The sequence below is a fragment of the Canis lupus genome, chromosome 5 (genome assembly GCF_011100685.1).
Source record: "Canis lupus familiaris isolate Mischka breed German Shepherd chromosome 5, alternate assembly UU_Cfam_GSD_1.0, whole genome shotgun sequence".
Classification (NCBI taxonomy): Eukaryota; Metazoa; Chordata; class Mammalia; order Carnivora; family Canidae; genus Canis; species Canis lupus.
Window position 1 is genome coordinate 60397411 of NC_049226.1, and position 19901 is coordinate 60417311.

Below are 19901 nucleotides of genomic sequence, written 5' to 3' on the forward strand. Positions count from 1 at the left end.
TAATGGTTTACACAGAGAAAGAGAACAAGATGGAGTCAAAGCAGATAACACCAGGAAAGTCATAGGGAGGATGAGAGGACTTCACAGCAACACCTCAGGCCAGGCCAGGCCTTGTCTCTTACGTTCGAAAGGGTCCTGGAGCAGTGGGTGCAGGAGGGCTCGGGGAGTGCCGTGATACAGCCTCAACCTGCAAAGCAAGACCACAGAGCGCGTGTCAACCCTCCGCATCCTGCATTTAGCCAAGAAACATCAGTGATGCTTCTCACTCCACACCTACTAGAGCTGTGTCAACACCATACAATCACATCCTCTGCAGGAGAGACAGGTGAGCAAAGCAGCAGCCCCCCATGCCCCCGGGCCACATGCTTCCAACACACAGACAGTACTCCTCCCGACACACGCAAGACCCAGGCACCTAGAAAAAGTACACCAGGGAAATTTCTAATATCTGAAATGTCCCAAGAAAGACAGCATTTGAGGAATCTTCATGGTTGTGTATCTAGAGCACTGTTCTCAACCAGGGATGATACCATCTCCAAGAGGATATCTGGTAATGTCCAGAGATATTTTTGATTGTCATGGCTAGGGGTGGGTGCAGCGGGGAGAGGGCTTTGGCATCTGGTAGGTAAGGCCTGGGATGCTCTCAGACACCCCACAGGGCACGAGGACGGCCCCCACAGCAAAGACTTGTCCTGGCCCCCATGTCAGCATGCCAAGGCTGAGGAACCCTGTCCAAAGTGACAGTGTAAACTTCAGCACTGGCTGACATGGGGACACACTGTCTTCTCCGTCCTGCTATATAGCCAGCTCCTAAACAGAGCCCGGCACAATGTGTCTGCTGAACAGATGCCCACTGCTTACTGGGTGCCTGTTGGTGAAGAACATATTATTTAGCACCCACACAACCTTATGACATGTGTAGCGTTCTCTCTCATGCCCCGATGAGTGAAATCAGTCAAGAGTTTGGGTCACTGGCCTAAAACCCTACAGGAATAAGTGAGAGCTCACTTCATCCTACATCAGTTCCTACATCAGCCTGAAGAACACTTCCTTGGCTCACTGAGAAATGGCAAACAGTTACCACACAGCAGAAAAGCTCCCAGACAACACACGGTTAGGAAGAAACCACAACACAAGCTGACAATTGCAAAGTTTTCTGTTACAGCCAATGAGGGAGCATGAAATCTCCACAAAATGATGCTGGAAAACTCCAAGGATGAAGAAGACGAGGCAGGTACCGCTTGTCCTGGGAGGCAGAGGTAGGAGATTCCAGTTTGTTGCCAAAGATCCGAAGAATTCCAAAGCCACATGACAGAGCCTGGAGAGAGCCATCCTGCTTCCGGCCTTCGGTGACCACCTCAACCACAGCCACCACGTTAGGGTGGTTCAAGGACGTGTGAAAGTACAAGGGCTGCAAAACAGAAACCACAACTTCGGTGACAGACTGACCATCCACCAGCTGCAGAGAGCATACAGAAAAGGTACAGGCGCCCTCGCTCTGCCCTCCTATGAATGTGTGTGCCCGTGTGGAACACCGCGTCCCTCCCAGGGCACCGCAGGAGAGAACAGGCATGGTAAACTTGCTCCCTCGGAGTCAAGAAACATTCCAGAGCACCCAACACCCAAGAGAGCAGACTATTTGCTTCGCTCCTGGAGCTTCTGACCCACAGGAAATGACAGATGGCAGGCCCTCCACACACCACCTGTCGCACACACCACCCCATTGCCCGACAAGGACCCAGTCACTGCAAACACACACACCTGCTGAGCTACTTCACAGAGTTCTCACCACGTAAAACTTCAAAACAACTCGCCAATATTGGATCTAACCCGTTTTGTGGGTAACCATTATGAAGTTCCACCTAAACTAGTTTTGTTTAAACTAAGCAGGATCCCTAGATTTTAGGAGATGCTTTGTAATTATACCCAGTTCAGAGCCCGACTAACATCTTTTTATGACAAAAAGCGCCTAACATCATTTTCTTACAAGATTTTTTTCTTTTTGAATCTAAGCCAAGTAGATAGTATTCAAGTCTCTCTTAAAAGGTTTTCCACCTGTAACGTTCCCTCGGATGCAAATGGACCCCCAGCTGGGGCGGTGGAAGGGGTCAGATCCACCTGCGTCCAGCCTCCCTGCGATGTGCACTCCTGCTCAGGAGAGACAGTGCCTCTGCTCAGCGGTCGCTTCCTTCAACTTCATCATGCCCGGTCTGGCTGCTTTTATTTAAAACTAATAAACGTCGTAGGCACAGAAGATGGGGACAGAGGCGCTGCTGGGGTTTGCAGAACAAATCTAGATGGAGGCACTGAGCTGTGGCTCTGGACACGGAAGGTCCCCAGAATCGCATCTGCACTGGGGGAGCATGGGTGTGGCACCCGCCCCCAACACAAAGACCACCCCCCTCCAAGCAGGTAGCGGTAAGGCCGGGCTGCTGCGATGTGATTTAAACGTGGACTAATCCCCCATTAACGAGTCATTACCGTGGTGTCACCAGGAAAACGTTTACTGTAATCACAGACTGTCAGCCCAGGATAACAGAGAGACACATTAAAACATCAGCCATGAGATATAAATCGTTATTCTATTATCTTTTATTGCAAAATGATGAAATAATGACCACTTACAGCTGACAGGTGGTTGGACCAAAAGAGAATTATGTTTCTGTTTCTAAGACTCAAGAACTGTTTTGGAGAGCCCCACTGCAGAGTTGGGTTTGTCACTGTCTCACCTCTTATATTTATACCTGTGCACATCCGTGTTAGGAACACTACCCACTTTTCCTTTGGCAGTGAAACAAATACCTTAAACCGTGATGCAAAGCCACAGTCATCTCCTACCCAGAGGTCACCTTGAAATTGCTCTGCCTGGAGGCCCTGGGACCAGCTGCTTCCACACGTCCCAGGTTCAAATTTATGGCTGCTCCCTCTCCTTTCCGTTTACCCCAAAAACAACTGCTCTGAGACCAAAACAACAGGAGCAGAGCCCTGCTGTTGTCCATCTGCAAAGACCCCATCTTCAAGTGGGAGGGTCAGTGGTGGAAGTGCCACTTCCTGAACACGACCCGAGGTGTGAGGGGTGTTGCCCTGGCACTACTGGCCATGAAGGGCACATGGTCTCTTCCAAATATAATTTATGGACCCTTTGGTGTGGGAACAGCATCGTGCTAAAGAATTTCTAAGGAGCCTGAAAACACGATCCCACCCTCAAGTTCAGAGTTCAAATGTAAAGGCTAGATTAGGCAGGTAGAAATGGCAAATTCTGCTCAGGACCGACCAGAATCACGTGGAAGTAAAAGCCTCCCACGGGTGAGAGCACAGGGCAGCTCCACAGCTTGTTAGGAAAACCCAACAGGCCCTATAGTCACCTATGCTAAGCCCCAGTCAGCAAACCAAGGGACACAGACCCAACTGCAGTTCCCACTCTCCCGGGCTTGGAGCTCTGAGTGGGTGGATCTGGAATTCCCTGGTCAGCACCAGTGAGGTGATCTCCTGGTAGACCCTCTGCACCCCCGCACACACAGGAAGGTACCTTGCCTGAAAAAGTTTCTCTTTGCTAGAAACTTCTTCCTTCCCCATTGTATCTATAAAAGCCTTTCACTTTGTACAGCTTCCTATAGATCCTTTCTGGAGGCTAAATGGGATGCTGCCCAAATTATGAGTCGTGCATAAAGCCAATTAGATCTTCAAATTTACTCAGTTGATTTTTGGTGTTGTGGGTTCATTTAGATTTTATTTATTTGAGATAAGATCGAGGGAGCAGGAGGAGGGGTGGGGGTGTGGAGGGAAAAGGAAAAGCAGGCTCCCCGCTGGGCAGGGAGCCCAACTCAGGGCTGACATGGAGCTTGATCCCATGACCCTTAAATCACAACCTGATCCGAAAGCAAATGCTTAACCCACTGACCCATGCAGATGCCCCTGATTTTTGGTTTTTGTCTTTTTTTTTAAGATTTTATTTATTCATGAGAGACACAGAGAGAGGGAGAGACAGAGACACAGGCAGAGGGAGAAGCAGGCTCTATGCAAGGAGCCTGACGTGGGACTTGATCCTGGGACTCCAGGATCACACCCTGAACCAAAGGCAGGCACTAAACCACTTAGCCACCCAGGGATCTCCATGATTTTTGGTTTTTAACAAGCTTTAATCCCCTGGTCACCTTGAGGGGACTGTCCCCAGGAGGGTAAAGTTGGGCCAGTCCAGCTCACCTGGTACCTAGGCATATTCCCACCTTACAGCCCAGGAACAAGCTACACTACAAATCCTGCCAGCATTCAGCTGAGCAAAAACTGCAAATAAGCCCTTCAGTCTAAGGACATTTAATTAACAACATGCAGCAAGCTTTGAGAGGAAAACCCTATGCATCAACTGAAATTGCATGATTAAAAGTTTGAGTCAAGCCCATCAAATTACCTGCAAGAGAAGGCCTCTCCAGACAGAAGAGGGGACCCTCGTTCACCCCAGTCACATCCCACTCATCTACATCTGACAGGTTTCCTCCCTGACAGGATAAACAGATTAATAAATCATGGAAATGCTCCTGTCTTAATGCCTTGATCTTCAAAAACATGGACACCATTTTGCCTCGGGGCCAGGTCCCCATTTCTCACCCACATGACAGAACTGAAATTGGGCCTCTGATGATGTGCCTCTGTGGAGAGACTGCAGCCAATGTGTCCCCAACGGCATTGCCACTCGACCTGCCCCCTTCAGTCCCCGAGCAGAAAGCTGATGGCACGGCCAGGGAAGAGCAGAGCAGAGATTCTAACAGTGCCTTCCAAACAATTTTTTTAAATAAACCTTTAATAGAATATCTTCAGGAAGGCAGAAAGATAACACTTCCTGCAGCTCCTACCTGCTAGCTCAGCCTCCCACCTGAGGGCTTGGGTGGTTCCTGTACACTTCCCACCTCAAGACTGAATGCTCCAGGCCTGGGGAACTCTGCTACATGAAACTCTGCTGAGAGATGCAAAGTCTCTAGTTCCAGAGTCAGAAGCTTCAGTCCACTGTTACCCACAGGAAACAACACGATAGATCCAGCCCCACTAGGAGACTCGTCCAGCCCCCCATGTCAGCGTGCCAAGGCTAAGGAGCCTGTCCAGAGTGACAGTGTAAACTTCAGCCCTGGCTGACATGGGGACACACTGTCTTCTCCAACCTGCTACAGCCAGCTCCTGAACAGAGCCTGGCATGATGCATCTGCTGAACAGATGCCCACTGCTTACTGGGTGTCTGTTGGTGAAGAACATATTATTTAGCACCCACGTAAACCTTATGACATGCGTAGTGTTCTCTCTCATGCCCAGATGAGTGAAATCAGAGTCAAGAGTTTGGGTCACTGGCCTAAAACCCCACAGGAATAAGTGAGAGCTCACTTCCATCCTACATCAACCCCTATATCCAAGGCCAGAGCCAATCCCACTCCAACCTAAAGGACACTTCCTTGGCTTACTCAGAAGAGTAAGCAAACGCAAATAACCCACAGTATATATTATTATGAATAGACAACACAAGCTGACAAATTTAAAGCTTTCTATCATCCCCCATGGTAGTTAAATCTCCGTACGACTAAGGCCCAGTGCTAGAAACATCCAGGAAAGTGATCATTCCTCCATATCTGGCTCGGCGTCCTGGGGGTACTTTCCGTAGAGCTGGAGAGGAAGGGGCCATGGTGAAGGACACTGCCCTAGGGCTCCTGCCATGGTCACATATGCTTGGGAGCTGCATAGAGGACACATGAGAGGCTGGCTATTGAGGGAGAACCAGCACGTGTTCAAGAAGTAAGGGATTAATCAAGTCACTTGGAAGAGCTTCCAGGACTTTCCTTGGGATTACATGGATATTCCTTAACAGCATCCACTTTTAAAGAGGGAATTACATGGTTCTCATTACTCTAACAAATAAGAACATTTGAGAATTGTTTCTCATGGTGTCACTTAAGGGAAGCAGAAGCCACCCAATTAGCTGTACCTTGAGCTCAAACACCTGGGTTACCTACTCCTCTAACAACACCCGGGGCCAAGGCAAGCTCTGGGTAGGTGCAAGCCTGGTCTGTGTGGCGGTGGTCAGTGGAGACCCCTAGGACTCCTGCCCAGTCACTCCCATAACATAAGAGGAGGAAGAAAAATGAGACTGTCACAGGAAGCCCGTGTGCGGTTAGTTAAGGGGAAAATTTAAAGGAGAATTATGTCCATCTCAGAAACTGCACGGTACTTTGGCTTCCCAGATTATTTTTTAAAAGATACTTTCTGAGAGGCTGAACAAATTATTAACCATCTCAGCAGAAGTGAAAGGCAATTCCTCTGCACGAGAATGGTCTGGAAGGACGGCCCAGAACTGCGGGCTGGGAGCTGAGAGGCTCCAGCAGGCAGCACCTAGGAGGCCGAGCCTGAGAGGGGAGGAATTCATCATTCACGGAAACATCAGCTCAAGTTCAAGGCAAGGTCTTTCTGCAGGACAGTGTTTGCCAAGTAATAAAATCAGGCCCACATATGACACCTAACGACTCAGTAAAAACCCTGAGCACAGGAGCTGGGTTCATTAATCTACATTTGACTGGACAGCCATGGTGATTCCAAAGATGCAGCCTGCCCACCTCCAGTCAGATCTCCCCACGCCACTGCTGGCCAGTAAGACCAGAAAACACAACCAATAAAATCAGAGAGAGACCTTCACCAAATTTCAGAATCCCCCTGAAAAGGGGCACCTGGTATTCACTTCCACGGGTATGCGGGCAGAGCGCACAGACCCTCCTGTGCATCAGTGCCCCGTGTGCGTGGAAGTACGGATGTGCACATAAGCTTGCGTGCATGCGCCACACAGGGGTTTTGCTTTCCTTAACTCAACTCAAGAAGAACCTATTTCCCTGTGTGCTGAGCACCAAGGAAAGGAGAGTAGTGCTGGGCTCGGTGAGGACGCAGCTGAAGGGCGCGGCCGACCGGAGCTCATTCCTGGGCCGCCACTGGCCTCTGCTGCTCGCCTTGGGCATAGCAGCTGGACGGCAGGGCTCCCTGAGCAGGTCCGGGCTCTGGCCTCACCTCCCAGCCGAAGACACTAGGGCCAGCCCCCGGCCCTAATGCACACTCCACTTCAGCAACTCCAAGACTGAAGGGTGCAGAATTTTCCAGAAACATTAAACCCTGAAGTCCTCACTAACCCAGAATCCCCTATCACCCTGCCCAGCTCAGCAGAAGACAAAATGTGAGGGCAGCCGAGGCAAAGCAGGGTGGCACTTGGCACCCTGGACCTGGGACTTGGCCGTGAGGGCTCAGGACTGGGAGACACCTGAAGTGTTGTGGTCCCACGAGTGGCACGGCAGCCAAGGTCTCTGGGGGTAGCAATGCTAACCCTAGACAAGTCCAGGAGGAGCAGGTCTGCTCTGAGGGCTGTTTTCTACCGTGACTGCAGTTCTAGAGGGTCACCATAGCCAAGCCACCCTGGGCAGAGGACATGACCCTATGACAGGGACGTCCCACCACTCACCATGGGCCAGGGAAGGGTGGGCTGAGGGGAGGATGTAGAAGAGGAACTCATTCCAAAACTACAACCGCAAAGCACTCAGTACTGATTTCAGTGCACGCCTCCCTCCCTCTACCCACAAGACTCTTCCAAACGGAAAGCCCAGGAGCAGACACTGGTCAGGGGAGGCTGCAGAGCAGGTGCGCTGCCCCAGGCACTCCCAGCCCCCTAATGTGCTGGGTTACTCTTCAAGGAAGGACATGGAACACCAGCCTCTGGAGGAGAGGGGTGGGAATGGAATCACATAAATGTGCTGTGAGCCAACGCTCAGCCCACAGTTAACTCCCTGGTAGGGGACAGCCATGTCACCATGGCCTTCATCATTCACTTGGTAACTGTCACAACACCAGGCTTCCCAGGGCCAGACTGTACCCACGACAAAGAGAAATTTGAACAGCCATGCCCTTGAGGGCCACCCTCAAAGGCAGCAGAGGCTGAGCTGAAGCCAGGTGATCAGCCACACCGGGGCCATGCTGCTCCTGGTGAACCCTGACCTGCTGGATCAGAGGCGTGAAGGCCACTCATCACCTGTGCTGATGAAACCCTGTAGGGAGTCACCGACAGGCCCACAGGTGACTCACACTCGGCACGGCAGGCCAGAGGCCTTTCAGCAGCACAACTTCTGTCCCCAGGACAACATTCCTGACGTCTAAGGGGTAGGAGCACCCTCCACTACCCTGTGATGGGAGGGCTCCCATCAGAATCAATCCAAGCCCCAACCACAATCCAACCATAATCTGGACTCTGGGTGGCAGCCAAATGCTGAGAGCAGCACATGCTCAGCTTACTTTGTTTCACGTCTGGGCCGGGTCAGTCCCCAGCAGCAAAGGGCTACCTTCGGCTCTGGTTACAGGCAGTGACACCTCCAAGAATGGCTATGGTCACAGCCACCTCCATTACTCACAGCACTACCTGCCCCTCGAGCCCACTCTGCCCATGAGAAAGATCACATCAACGGGGCCTCAGCCCTTTCCATACCTGTGACCATCACCCACATCAATCAAGCAGACCAACTGTGTTGGGAAGTGTGCCCCAGCGCTGGGCTCTGCCCCCGGTGTTTGCAGCCTGTGAGCGTGCAAGCCCTGCTCCACTCACAGTGCCTGTGCTCACAGACATCCAAAGGACTAGTCCCTCTTGCTGCAGGTCTGGCTTCAATGCTCGCTGCCAGGGAGGACCCTCCTTCTTTGCCCTCCCACGTCAGGTCTCCCCGTTCACCCCCAGGGACAGTTCTGGTCTCCTTCAGAGGCTTACCACAATTTGCAATGACCCTGTCACCTGCCTTTGTGTATCACCCCTGCTATACACCATGAGTGCCACGGCCATGCCACCCACCATCACCACTAGACGCTCAGTCCAAGGGCTGAGTAGAGGCTCGTATTGGGTGCCGCCAAACAAAGACAAACCATCTAGCTGCAGCCAGACACAACCATGCGGGCAAGACCATGTCACCAAGCAATGCCAATGCAGCCACTCAGGATGGAAACAGAAGGCATGGGTTTGAGTCCAGGCTCTGCCACCTGCTACCTGGGCAAGCCACCCTCCTTCTAAGCTGCAAGTGCTCATCTTTAAAAACAAAGAAAAAAGCCACAATGAAAGAAAGCAGACAAGGAGAGTGAGGGAAAACAGGAGAACCAGATGAGATCAATAATTTCCTAACTTTGTTCCAAGAACCCCAAGGGTCCTTGAAGGCGAGAAGACCTCCAGGAGCCCCCTGTCCTACCGCTTCGACCAGAGCCATGTGCTCTCATCTGTTCAGGATGTTTGGCCTCCACACAGATTTTGTTTAGAAATGAAGTGCCCCAGTGTTAAAACAAGCTTTGCAATGACCCATCTGCTGCTCAGTGGCATTTCTCGGGTCTGAGATGCACTGGTCGTGTCCCCAGGTCATAAGCCCCACACACCTGCTCTTGGCCACACAGCTGCCCTGCCTGCCACCATGGCCCACCTCATCAAAGATGATCCTAGACGGCTGCCTGGAAAGCTGCTCAGCCGGCCTCACCGCGGTCTTCCATGTCCTCCCGAAAAAGTGTCGGTAGGTGACATCAAAGAGAGACACACGCAGATGGCAGCCCACCTCCGAAAGCACCTCCAGCACTCCCTAGGAGACAGAAGGGTACAGGTCCTGAAGGGTTCTTGACATCCTGAGCCATCCCATGTGTGCTGACTGACCAGCTTGGTAGAATCGGATCACTTAGCATCTTTTAGGTGTCAATATCCTTGGGGGGAACTTTTCTCTCCCATGGCCAGTGGTCTTCAGGTTATGCATGAAAGTGCTTGGCCCTCCCGGCTACTTAGAGCACTGAAGCCCCGAGGCACAGACACGGGCATATATGCCCCTCCTGGGGCCAGCTAATTCCTATACAGAGTAAATGACTTGCCCTCCAGAACATCTAGGATGAGCAAACCAACCAATCCAGAGTTCACACTCCCACCTGGCCCTCCATCTGGCTCTTAGACTCGGGGAGACCACTGAGATTACTCACACCAGCCATCCTAAGCCTGGTCATCTGCTCAGCCTGCCTTGCACATTCCTCCCCACAGAAACAACAATGAAGGCTTTCAGCCACAGTCTCTCCAGCTGCTCTGCCTCCCGATCGACCCCATGCCACCCCGCGTGGCCCTATGTGGCCTGGTACACCCCCACCTCTTGGGAATGGCAATAAACGGTCTTCTCTAGGTTGCTCTCACTGGGCCTGAACAAACAAAATCCCACACCTGCCTGTGTCCCTACAGCAGCTGTGAGAGGTAGAGGGAGAAGCCAATGTGCCATGGAACTCAGCAGGGGTGCCTCACAAAGCACATGGGTGTCAAATCCCCGCACTGCATGCTTACACAGCTCTCAACTGTTTTATCCATTACACCTCCCTCCAGCTACCACATGGAGGTGACTGGGTGACACCAGTGATGGGCCAGATGTGGGGAGGTGAGGAACAACAGCTGGAAGGACGGGGTGGCCAGCTGCCTCCAGGTGCCCAGGCCTCACCTGGGCCTAGTGCTGCAAGTCCTACATCCCTAGCGAAGGATGATGGCATGTTTTCTGCCCCGGGCTGCTGGGAATGAGGCAGTGTTGGGTACAGAGGTGTCAGACAGCTGACAGGTCTGGAAGAGGCATCTGAGCCCCGTTTCAATCACAGAGGTATGGGGGCCCCTTGGGACTTTGCAGACCTTTCTCAGACCTCTCTCGACACACGGGCTGCCTCTCTACCCATATGTTTTCTCAGGAACCTCCCCAGCTCACTCCCATGCCTTCCCTGAGCACTGCCATCTAGACACCTGCCCATCCTCTGACCCTGGTTTTTTTTTTTTTTTTTTAAGATTTTATTTATTTATTATTATTTTTTTAAGATTGTATTTATTTTTTAAAAGATTTTATTTATTCATAGACACACAGAGGCAGAGACACAGGCAGAGGGAGAAGCAGGCTCCCCTACAAGAGTCTGATGCGGGACTTGATCCCAGAATGACAATCTGAGTCGAAGGCAGATCCTCAACCACTGAGCCACCTGGTTAAACTGTGGTTTCTGGGGCCAATTTCTTTCAGGGATGTTTGCTATCATCTAAAGTTGTCAATTCTCAAAGTGACTAAACTCGTACAAACATTGTAGGACTAAACTTTTTCATGTGTTTCCTACTTGGTCTTTTTTTTTTTTTTTTTTTTTGACTTGGTTTTCCTTTAAATGCTATCTTTTCACTGATTTTGTACGTACAGCTGACCCTTGAAGAACACAGGTTTGAATTGCACAGGTCCACTTCTATGTGGTTTCATTCTGTTTTGATGATGTTTTGAGGATGATGGTACAGAACCGTAGATGTGTTTTCTCTTCCTTACACCTTAACAGGATTTTCTTTCCTATAGCTGACTTTATTATGAGAACATAGGATATGATACATACAGCATAAAAAAATACATATTAGTCAACTGTTTACATTCCCAGGAAGGATTCTGGAATAATAGTAGGCTATTATTTGTTAAGTTTTGGGGGAGTCAAAAGTTATGTGTGGATTTTTGACTGCGTTGCGGGGTCAGTGCCCCTAACCTCACATTGTTCAAGAGTCAACAATAAAACTTGTAAAATGTAGGGTTCCTGTGTTAAATCCCATCTGATTGTGAGGTACTATCCTTTACGTATATCACTAGATCTGATGTCCTCATAGTTTAAGAACTTTTGTGTTCATATTCATGAGGGATGTCTGTACTTTCTTGTGATATCCTTGCCCAAACTGGTTATCAGTTATGGCAGCCTCAAAATAACAGCTGGGAAGCATTCTCTCCTCTGTTTTCTGAATGAGTTTATCAAAAATTCAAATTAATTAATCTTCCTCTTATACTTTATAAAATCCAACAATGAAGTCATCAAAGTCTGGAGTTTCTTTGTAGGAAGCTGTTTAATTATGAATTCATTTATTTAACAAATATAGGACTTTTTATATTTTCTATTTCTTTTAGTGTCACTTTTGGCAAGTCGAGCTTTTCAAGAAATGTGTCTATCTCAATTAAGTTATCAAATTTGTTGGCACACAAGTTATTCATATCCCTCGACTTTTTAACATCTGTAGGATATATAGCAATGCTCCTTCTTTCCTTCCTAATATTGGCAATCTGTGTGTTTTCTTGCTCTTTTTTCATGATCAGTCTTGTAGGAGTTTATCAATCTTATTCATCTTTTCAAAGAACCAACTTCTGGCTTTGCTGATTTTCTCTATTATTTGCCCTTTCTTTACTGATTTCTGCTAAATGAGCAGAAATCTACCATTTTCTTCTTCTATTCTCTTTGGGTTTAACTTGTTCTTCTCATGTGATGCTTAAAGAGGACATAGAGGTCATCGAATTTATAACTTTCTTCTCCTCTTACATAGTCATATAAAGATGTAAATTTCCCTACAAGGACTAAACTACTCACACCCCATAAATTTTGGTCTGTTCTTCCATTACTCAGTTCAAATTATTTTCTAATTTCCCTATGAATCCTTCTTTGACCCAAGGATTAGTTGTTAGTATGCTGTTTAATTTCCTGCTGTTTGAGGATTTTCTAGGTATCTTCTTGTTCATTTCTAATTTAACATCATACAAGTCAGTGAACATATATATACTCTTTATAAATTCCAATCCTTTTAAATCCATTGAGACTTATTTTCATGGCCCAGCATATGGTCTATCTTGGTGAATGTCCCACATGCACTTGAGAAAAACGCGTATTCTATTTGTTGGTTATAGTGTTTTAGAAATGACAGTCAGGTCAGAGTGGTGGATGGTGTTTCAATCTTCCAAATCCTTATGAGTGTTCTGGTTCATTTGTTCTATCAATTATTGAGAGAGGAGGGCTAAAAGTCTCCAATTGTGATGGTGAATATGAATGGAGCTCCCTTTAGTCCTACACAATTTTGATTCACGTGTTTGGAAGCTGTGTCGCTGGGTGCTGTGCACAAAGGCGCAATCACAGCTTGCCCAACCATTACAAGCCAAACTATTGCCAAACTATTGTGCTTTGAAAGGCCAGTATAGGGGCACCTGGGTGGCTCAATTGGTTAAGTGTCTGCCATCAGCTTAGGTCATGATCTCAGCGTCCTGGGATCAAGAGCCGCATTGGACTCCCTGCTCAGTGGAGACTCGGCTTCTCCTTCTTCCTCTACCCCTCCCCCCTCCACTCACACTTGCTCTCTCTCAGATAAATAAATAAATAAAATCTCTTAAAAAAAAAAAAAAGCCAGTATAGGAGGCTGGCCCTTGGATGGAGGCTGGGCACTTAGCATTCAGGAGGGTTCCCATCACGATACTGACAACGGCACCCTGTGCCTAAACTGTATACAGTGGTTTACGCTAAACACCTCCTTTCTTGCTGGGAGTGTGGAATCTGGAAACATGCTAGGCAGAGGATACCCGCCTGACCAGTCCTCAAACACTGTGGCCACTGAGTGTCTAACAAGCTTCCTTGCTGGGAACATTTCATACGTGTTGTCATGACTCATTACCGAGGGAACTGAATGTGTCCTGTGAGGACCCTTGAAGCACATGCCTAGCCCCCCTACACTTTCCCCCATATGCCTTTCCTATTGCTGATCTTACTCTATATCCTTTCACTGCAGTAAACCTTTTCTATGAGGCTGATTATATGCTGACACATGTGAAGTCTTCCCAAGGAATCACTGAGTCTGGGGGGTGGTCTCACAGGTCTCAACAGAGGTACATGCACATTTAGAACTGTCCTATCTTCCTGACTGCATCATTATGAAATGCCCCTTCATCTCTGGTAGTACTCCTCACCTTGAAACTGACTGTCTGACATCACAGCACAAAGGCTTCTTACAAGGTCTACATGGCCTGTATTTTCTCCATCCTTTAACTTTCATAGGTACAGTTCATTTCTTTCTGCTTAAAGTGTGTTTTTTTATAAGCAACCTATAAATGGTCTTAACAACAATTTGAAACACATAACTCTGAGTCAGGAACTCCATTTGGAGGAAGTATTCCACAGACATATATGTACATATGTGTAAATGAAGTTAATCACTGTAGCTGTGTCTGTATTGCAAATGACTGAGAAAAAATCTACATGTTCATCAATAAAGGTCTGGATAAATACAGGCAGGTTCATCCAGAGAAATACTATGTTGTCTTAAGAGAGATTGTTCATGTAATGACATGAACAATCTATAGGACATATTACTAAGAATATTTTTTAAGCAAAATAATACAGGTATATTTACCTGCTGTGTTTGCTTAGAGTTTCCAGAAAGTTACACAAAAAAGCAGGTCACACTAGCTGAGTCTAGGGTGGGACACTGCTGCCTTAGGGATTCTGTGTAATTATACACTCTCCTCACGTACCCTAGTGAATTCTGAACACTGATAATTACCTTTTCAAAAGTAAATACAAATAAACAAAATAAAATAGGAAAATAAATAAAATTTCCTTCCTAAAATTCCTAAGAGAGAGGACAGCACTGTCCACTACTCTGTGAGCTCCTATTAGGTGGAAGTCACTGGCGCTGGGTGACCAGGCAGGAGCCCAGCTGGCCACCTGGATTGGGGCACCCCACGCACCCGGCTGCAGTCCCCTCAGGCTGTTTCCCGCTCTGTGAAATCCAGTAGCAACGGACCCCACTTCAGAGGGCTGCTGCAAGGAGCAGGCCAACTGGAACAGGAAAGTGTTGGGCTACTAGTAAGGCTGGAAGAGCAGCAGCCACCATGGGGCAAGCACAGTGGCCACACACAGCAGTCGCTGGATCAGAGGGCTTACAAGCGAATGCTGTAGGGTGTGAGTGATATCAAAGAAGTGAGCTCTTACAGATCCAGGCCCCCAACAACTAAATACATGGAGAATCACTTGGCTATCTGCAGAGGAGAACATAGCCTTGCCAAGCCAAACCCTACGAAAGTCACATGTTCACACTGGCAGGTCTGGATCCTTCTCATGCGTCCCACTGGGTGTCCCACTGGGTCTCACTAGAACCATCCAATTACATGGGTACTCTGTGGGCAGCGCAGAAGTACCAGCTTCTCTAGCCAGTTTTCCTGCCCCTGAAGGACACAGATGAAGCCAGAGCCACAGAGCAAGGGCCTGAGTGTGCAGGACGCTATGGCACATCCAGGCACACAGCTTCAGCCAGAGCTCTGTCTGCCCTTGTGGTTCTAACTGCCAGGCTGCAAGCAGGCTGCTTGAGTCGTGCATGAGCCCACCTCCTGCAAACCACCCAGCTCAGAAATAATGCAGGAAATCATATTACCTGGATTTTAAAATGGCCTCACTGTGGGCAGAAAGAAACCTTCACCCAGTGTCAAAAGTGCTGACCGAGTTGCTGAATCACGCATGTGTTCTCTTTGCTGATGAGCCACTTTGCCTCCAAATACCGCCAAGGCCCAAGGTAATGGGTATGGTGGTAAGACTCAAATAAATAAGTGAAAATCAATACCCTCTCAGCTGAGAGCAGGAGCAACATATATAGGAAAATAAATAGCAAATTTCTATACCTGCTTAATTAGTGGCCCGTCAAGCCACTTCAGGACACACTGAAATGCTGTTGATTCCTTTAAAAGCTGGCGTGCTCTCTGTGGGTGGGGAGGGACCAGCATGTTTTGGTCAAAAATCCTGAGCCAGTCATTCATTCTGCCAGTCCCGAGGGTCACTTCGGCCTCTAGGATTACCTGCACAATTTGTGTTCAAATAAATAAAGGAGTTACGAAGGCCATAGTGCACAGAGCAATTCTGAAAGTTTCCTACCTCCCCTTGCATCCCAGAGGAACCGCCATCCCCAAAACCCACACTTTGCAATTCCTCCCCTGCATCCCCAGTGCAGCACACTGGTATCTGTGCCACCTTCCCCTGGTAAACACACCCATCTTGCTCCAGATCATCTCTCTATCCCTGCTCTCAAGGAGCCAACTACAGCATGACCATGCTGGCCTCAGTGACTAGTGCAGAAATAGGTATATGCAGGGCTGCTTTGTACAGCTGCAGAGGTTGAGCACTACATGACGGTGCCAGGCCTTGGGGACTGGGGCTATCTTGGAAGGGACTAGGAAGCATGACCCAATCAGAGCCAAGGAGATGCAAATCTCACAGTTTCTGCTGGCTCTGCTGAGGGAAGGGAATACTCTTCTGCAGCCCTCGAAAGAGAGGTCATCAGTATGAAGCTGTCCGGAACCACCGTGGGAGCAGCTTCCTTGAGACACACATGAAAAAAGCAAGCAGAGCAAAAGCACAAGCAAGGGTCAGTGGATCTAGGTGTCACAGTTAGAGCCCTGGCCTGAGGAGACCCTAAAGCACCCCAGGACTGCTCAGCTACATTAATACAGTCTCTTGTTGCCAAAGCTGGTTTGGAACAGATTTTGAGTGTTATGGGCTTTTTGGTGACCTGGCTCACTGAGGACATCATCCACCTTCCCACCAGATAGAGATCTGTACCTTCTCTAGCCTCTTTTCGGCTGACATACAATCTTAAGATCTTGGCTTTGATAGGAGGCTGAATTCTGCACACTAAAATGACAAGCAAGATAAGGCAGCAGATTTGGTCTCCTAAAACAGAGGTACTTTAAATGGGTTCCCCAGACTCTGCGGTTCCCCGGAGTTGTCAAAAGCTCAATGTCAAAGCTATTTTCATAATATTAAGATGTTATTTGCCTTTTTCACAGTGTCGATGTTTGGGCTGATGAAGCAAAGGGAAGAGTGGGCACACTGGCCTCAGTGCACCGAGGCAAACCTCTGGCCGTCGTGCATTCTTCACCACTCACAGCAAGGGCAGAGTCCCCAGTGAAGCTGCGAAAACTATGAATTTTATTACATCTTGATCCTTGAGACTGGCATTTTTAATACTCTGTGATGAGAAGGGAAAGACAGGGCAGCCCCGGTGGCGCAGTGGTTTAGCGCCGCCTGCAGCCCAGGGCGTGATCCTGGAGACCCGGGATCAAGTCCCACGTCGGGCTCTCTGCATGGAGCCTGCTTCTCCTTCTGCCTGTGTCTCTGCCTCTCTCTCTAGCTGTGTCTCTATGAATAAATAAACTTAAAAAAAAAAAAAAAGAAAGAAAAGAAAAAAAAGAGAAGAGAAAGACACAGCAAGCACTGCTGCTGCAAAATGAAGGGTACTGGTCATCTCAGGGTGAGGCTGCTGTGAGCCTCTGTGGCACACTCAGGACCCACTGCTCCTGTTGTCTGGTGATGCTATCTTTATTTTTTTTTTTTAAGATTTTATTTGAGAAAGAGAGAGAGAGAGAGCATGAGCAAGGGAAGGGGCAGAGGAAGAAGCAGACGCCCCACAGAGCAGGGAGTCCGATTCAGGACTCAATCCCAGGACCCTGGAATCATGACCTGAGCCAAAGGCAGACACTTGACTGAGCCACCCAGGTGCCCCTGGCAATACCATCTTTACTAAAAGAGTAGCTGAGAGACAGACTGAGCTTACTCAAACTCGGGCACTTTGCAGTCTCTCAAACGTGAACTAAATGAGTCTGTCACTTTCAAGGAAAACTGGTAATAAGAATTGGGCTTTCAGGCAAAAATCAGAATTGGGAAAATCTGTATCCTCCACTGTGATTCTGACAGCTTCCTCCTCCTTAAAGACGTGCTTGACAAGATGGATGGTGACTGTGACAAAAGTGATCTTCTGAAACTACGATTAAATGCACACTATTTGGAAGATCAGCATACCTTAGAAGCAGTGTTCTCCAAGTGAGCAGTGCATCATGATATAAAAAAGCCTGCATGAGTAAAAGATCCATCCACAGTGCAGGACAGGGCAGCCCTGGTGGTGCAGCGGTTTGGCGCCGCCTGCAGCCTGGGGTGTGATCCTGGAGACCCGGAATCGAGTCCCACATCGGGTTCCCTGAGTGGAGCCTGCTTCTCCCTCTCCCTGTGTCTCTGCCTCCCTCTGTGTGTCTATGAATAAATAAATAAAATCTTTAAAAAAAAAAAAAGTGCAGGACAGACCAAAGGACTTTAAAGTACCGGAGCACGCAAACTTCACTGGCAGGGTGCCAAACTCCACACTGCAACAAACTTTTAAGAAACTACCACTCGCAGTGGCGCTGGCGTTGCATTTGGATGAAGAATCAAAGGAGAATGCCACAATTACCTGAGACTCTGCTCCCTTCTCCGCATGAGGCTGTTTCTTTCAAATACTTCAACCAAAACAACTTTGCTCAACAGGTTAAAAACAGAAGCCTAAGGGCGCCTGGATGGCTTAGATGAGTGTCAGACTCTTGATTTCAGCTTAGGTCACAATCTCAGGGTTGCACTCAGTGGGGAATCTGCTTGAGAGTATCTCCCTCTTCCTCTCCCTCTGCCCCTCCCATTGTGAGTGCTCTCAAATAAATAAATCTTAAAAACAAAAAGAAAGAAGCCTATATGAGACCCAGCTGTCCATTAAGCCAGACATTACAGAAATGTGCAAAAATGCAAATCCACCCCTTTTCCTGCTAATTTTTTTATTCTGGAAAACAGCTGGTTTTCATAAAAAATACATTTTATGCTAACATGTAACAGGTCTATTGTTATCTCTACATGAGCAATAACATTGTTAACATCTCTCAGTTTTCATTTCCAATACAGTTAAAGCTGGTAGACATAATAATTAAAGTAAACAAAAGGTCTCTGGAGTCCTCGGCAATTTTTTAAAGGGTAAAAGGTACGAGACCACAAAGTGTGAGAAAGGCTATTCTAACAGGACCCAAAAGATGAGGGCTTTGTACAGCCAGGCCACCCTCCACCTTTGCAGGCTGTGTGGGGAGCGGAGAGGATCCCCCAGAGCACGGACATGGCTGGCGTGAAAAGCTCTCCCACACCCAGCATGCCCAGGCACAAAGGCCCAGCACCCACACCCCACAGCCCCTGCAGGCAGGCATGCAGTGCAGCATCCAGATCTAGACTGTCACCATGTGAGCAGTGAGGCACACATGCATTGCGTTTTCTGTTCTGAGCAGTTACGTCTGCTCAGTATCCCCTTGTTTTAAGGAATGACCCTACAATCCAGTGTGGGAAGGCTGTCCACAAATCTAGGCAGAGCACTGTAGTGATGGGCTCAAGATGAACACGTGACCCACACTGTGCCAATCATCATCTCCCCCAGGACTCCAGCCGCGGTTCCCTCTGAAGAGGCTGTCTCTGCTGAGAGGGCAGGAGCTGCTGGGCCAGCCTGAATCCCAGGGGCTACCCTGCCACTTCAGGGAGAGCCTGAGGTCAAAGGGTGTGTCCTGCCCACAGAGCCCAGACCCCTAGGGGGAGAGAGCCTGATGGAAGGCAGCCCCCACTCCCATAGCAGCCGAGGTGTAGCAGCCAAGAAAAGCCCATGGAGGCTTTCCCTGGTGGCTAAATGGCCCCCAAAGAAGTCCCGGTCCTCATCCCCAGGATCTGTGAATATGGGACTTCGCATGGCAAAAGGGACTCTGGGAGTGTGATTAAGTGAAGGGTCTTAAGGAGGGGAATGGATGACAGGAGCCACCTAGATCCACCTGGATGACACAGGTGGGCCTGATGTAGTCACAAGGATCCTCAGAAGAGGGAGGCAGGAGGGTCACAGAACAGGTCGAGTGACCACGAAACAGACAGAGAAGGGAGGGAGGGAGGGGTCACAGGCCAATGACCAGCTAGAAAAGGCAAGGAAGGCTTCTCCCCTGGAGCTTTCATAAGGAACACAGCCCTGCCCACACCTTGATCTGAGCCCAGTGATATTGAATTTGGACCTCTGACCTCCAGACCTGGAAGAGGGTAACTGTGTTGTCTCAAGCTGCCCAGATTGTGGTATCATTACAAAAGCCACAGGCACTCACACAGGTGTCTACCACTAGTAAGCAGCAGAGGCCTGATACCCAGCAGGAGGGCCACATGCCCAGGAGAGCTTCTTGGAGGCCCTGGGGGCCAGTGACTGGACCCACCTGGCCCCTGTGCTTCCCATGGTT

The 19901-nt window shown here is 48.9% G+C and overlaps 1 protein-coding gene across 1 annotated transcript in view; it reads right to left on the reverse strand.

Moving 5' to 3' along the window:
- NPHP4 (nephrocystin 4) overlaps window positions 1–19901 on the reverse strand; it is a 115767-nt gene that overhangs the window by 93752 nt on the left and 2114 nt on the right. The window contains 4 exon segments of the mRNA NM_001135788.1: window positions 123–187; window positions 1239–1411; window positions 9459–9611; window positions 15483–15656. Coding sequence (NP_001129260.1) covers window positions 123–187; window positions 1239–1411; window positions 9459–9611; window positions 15483–15617 — 526 coding nt within the window. The 5' untranslated portion in view covers window positions 15618–15656.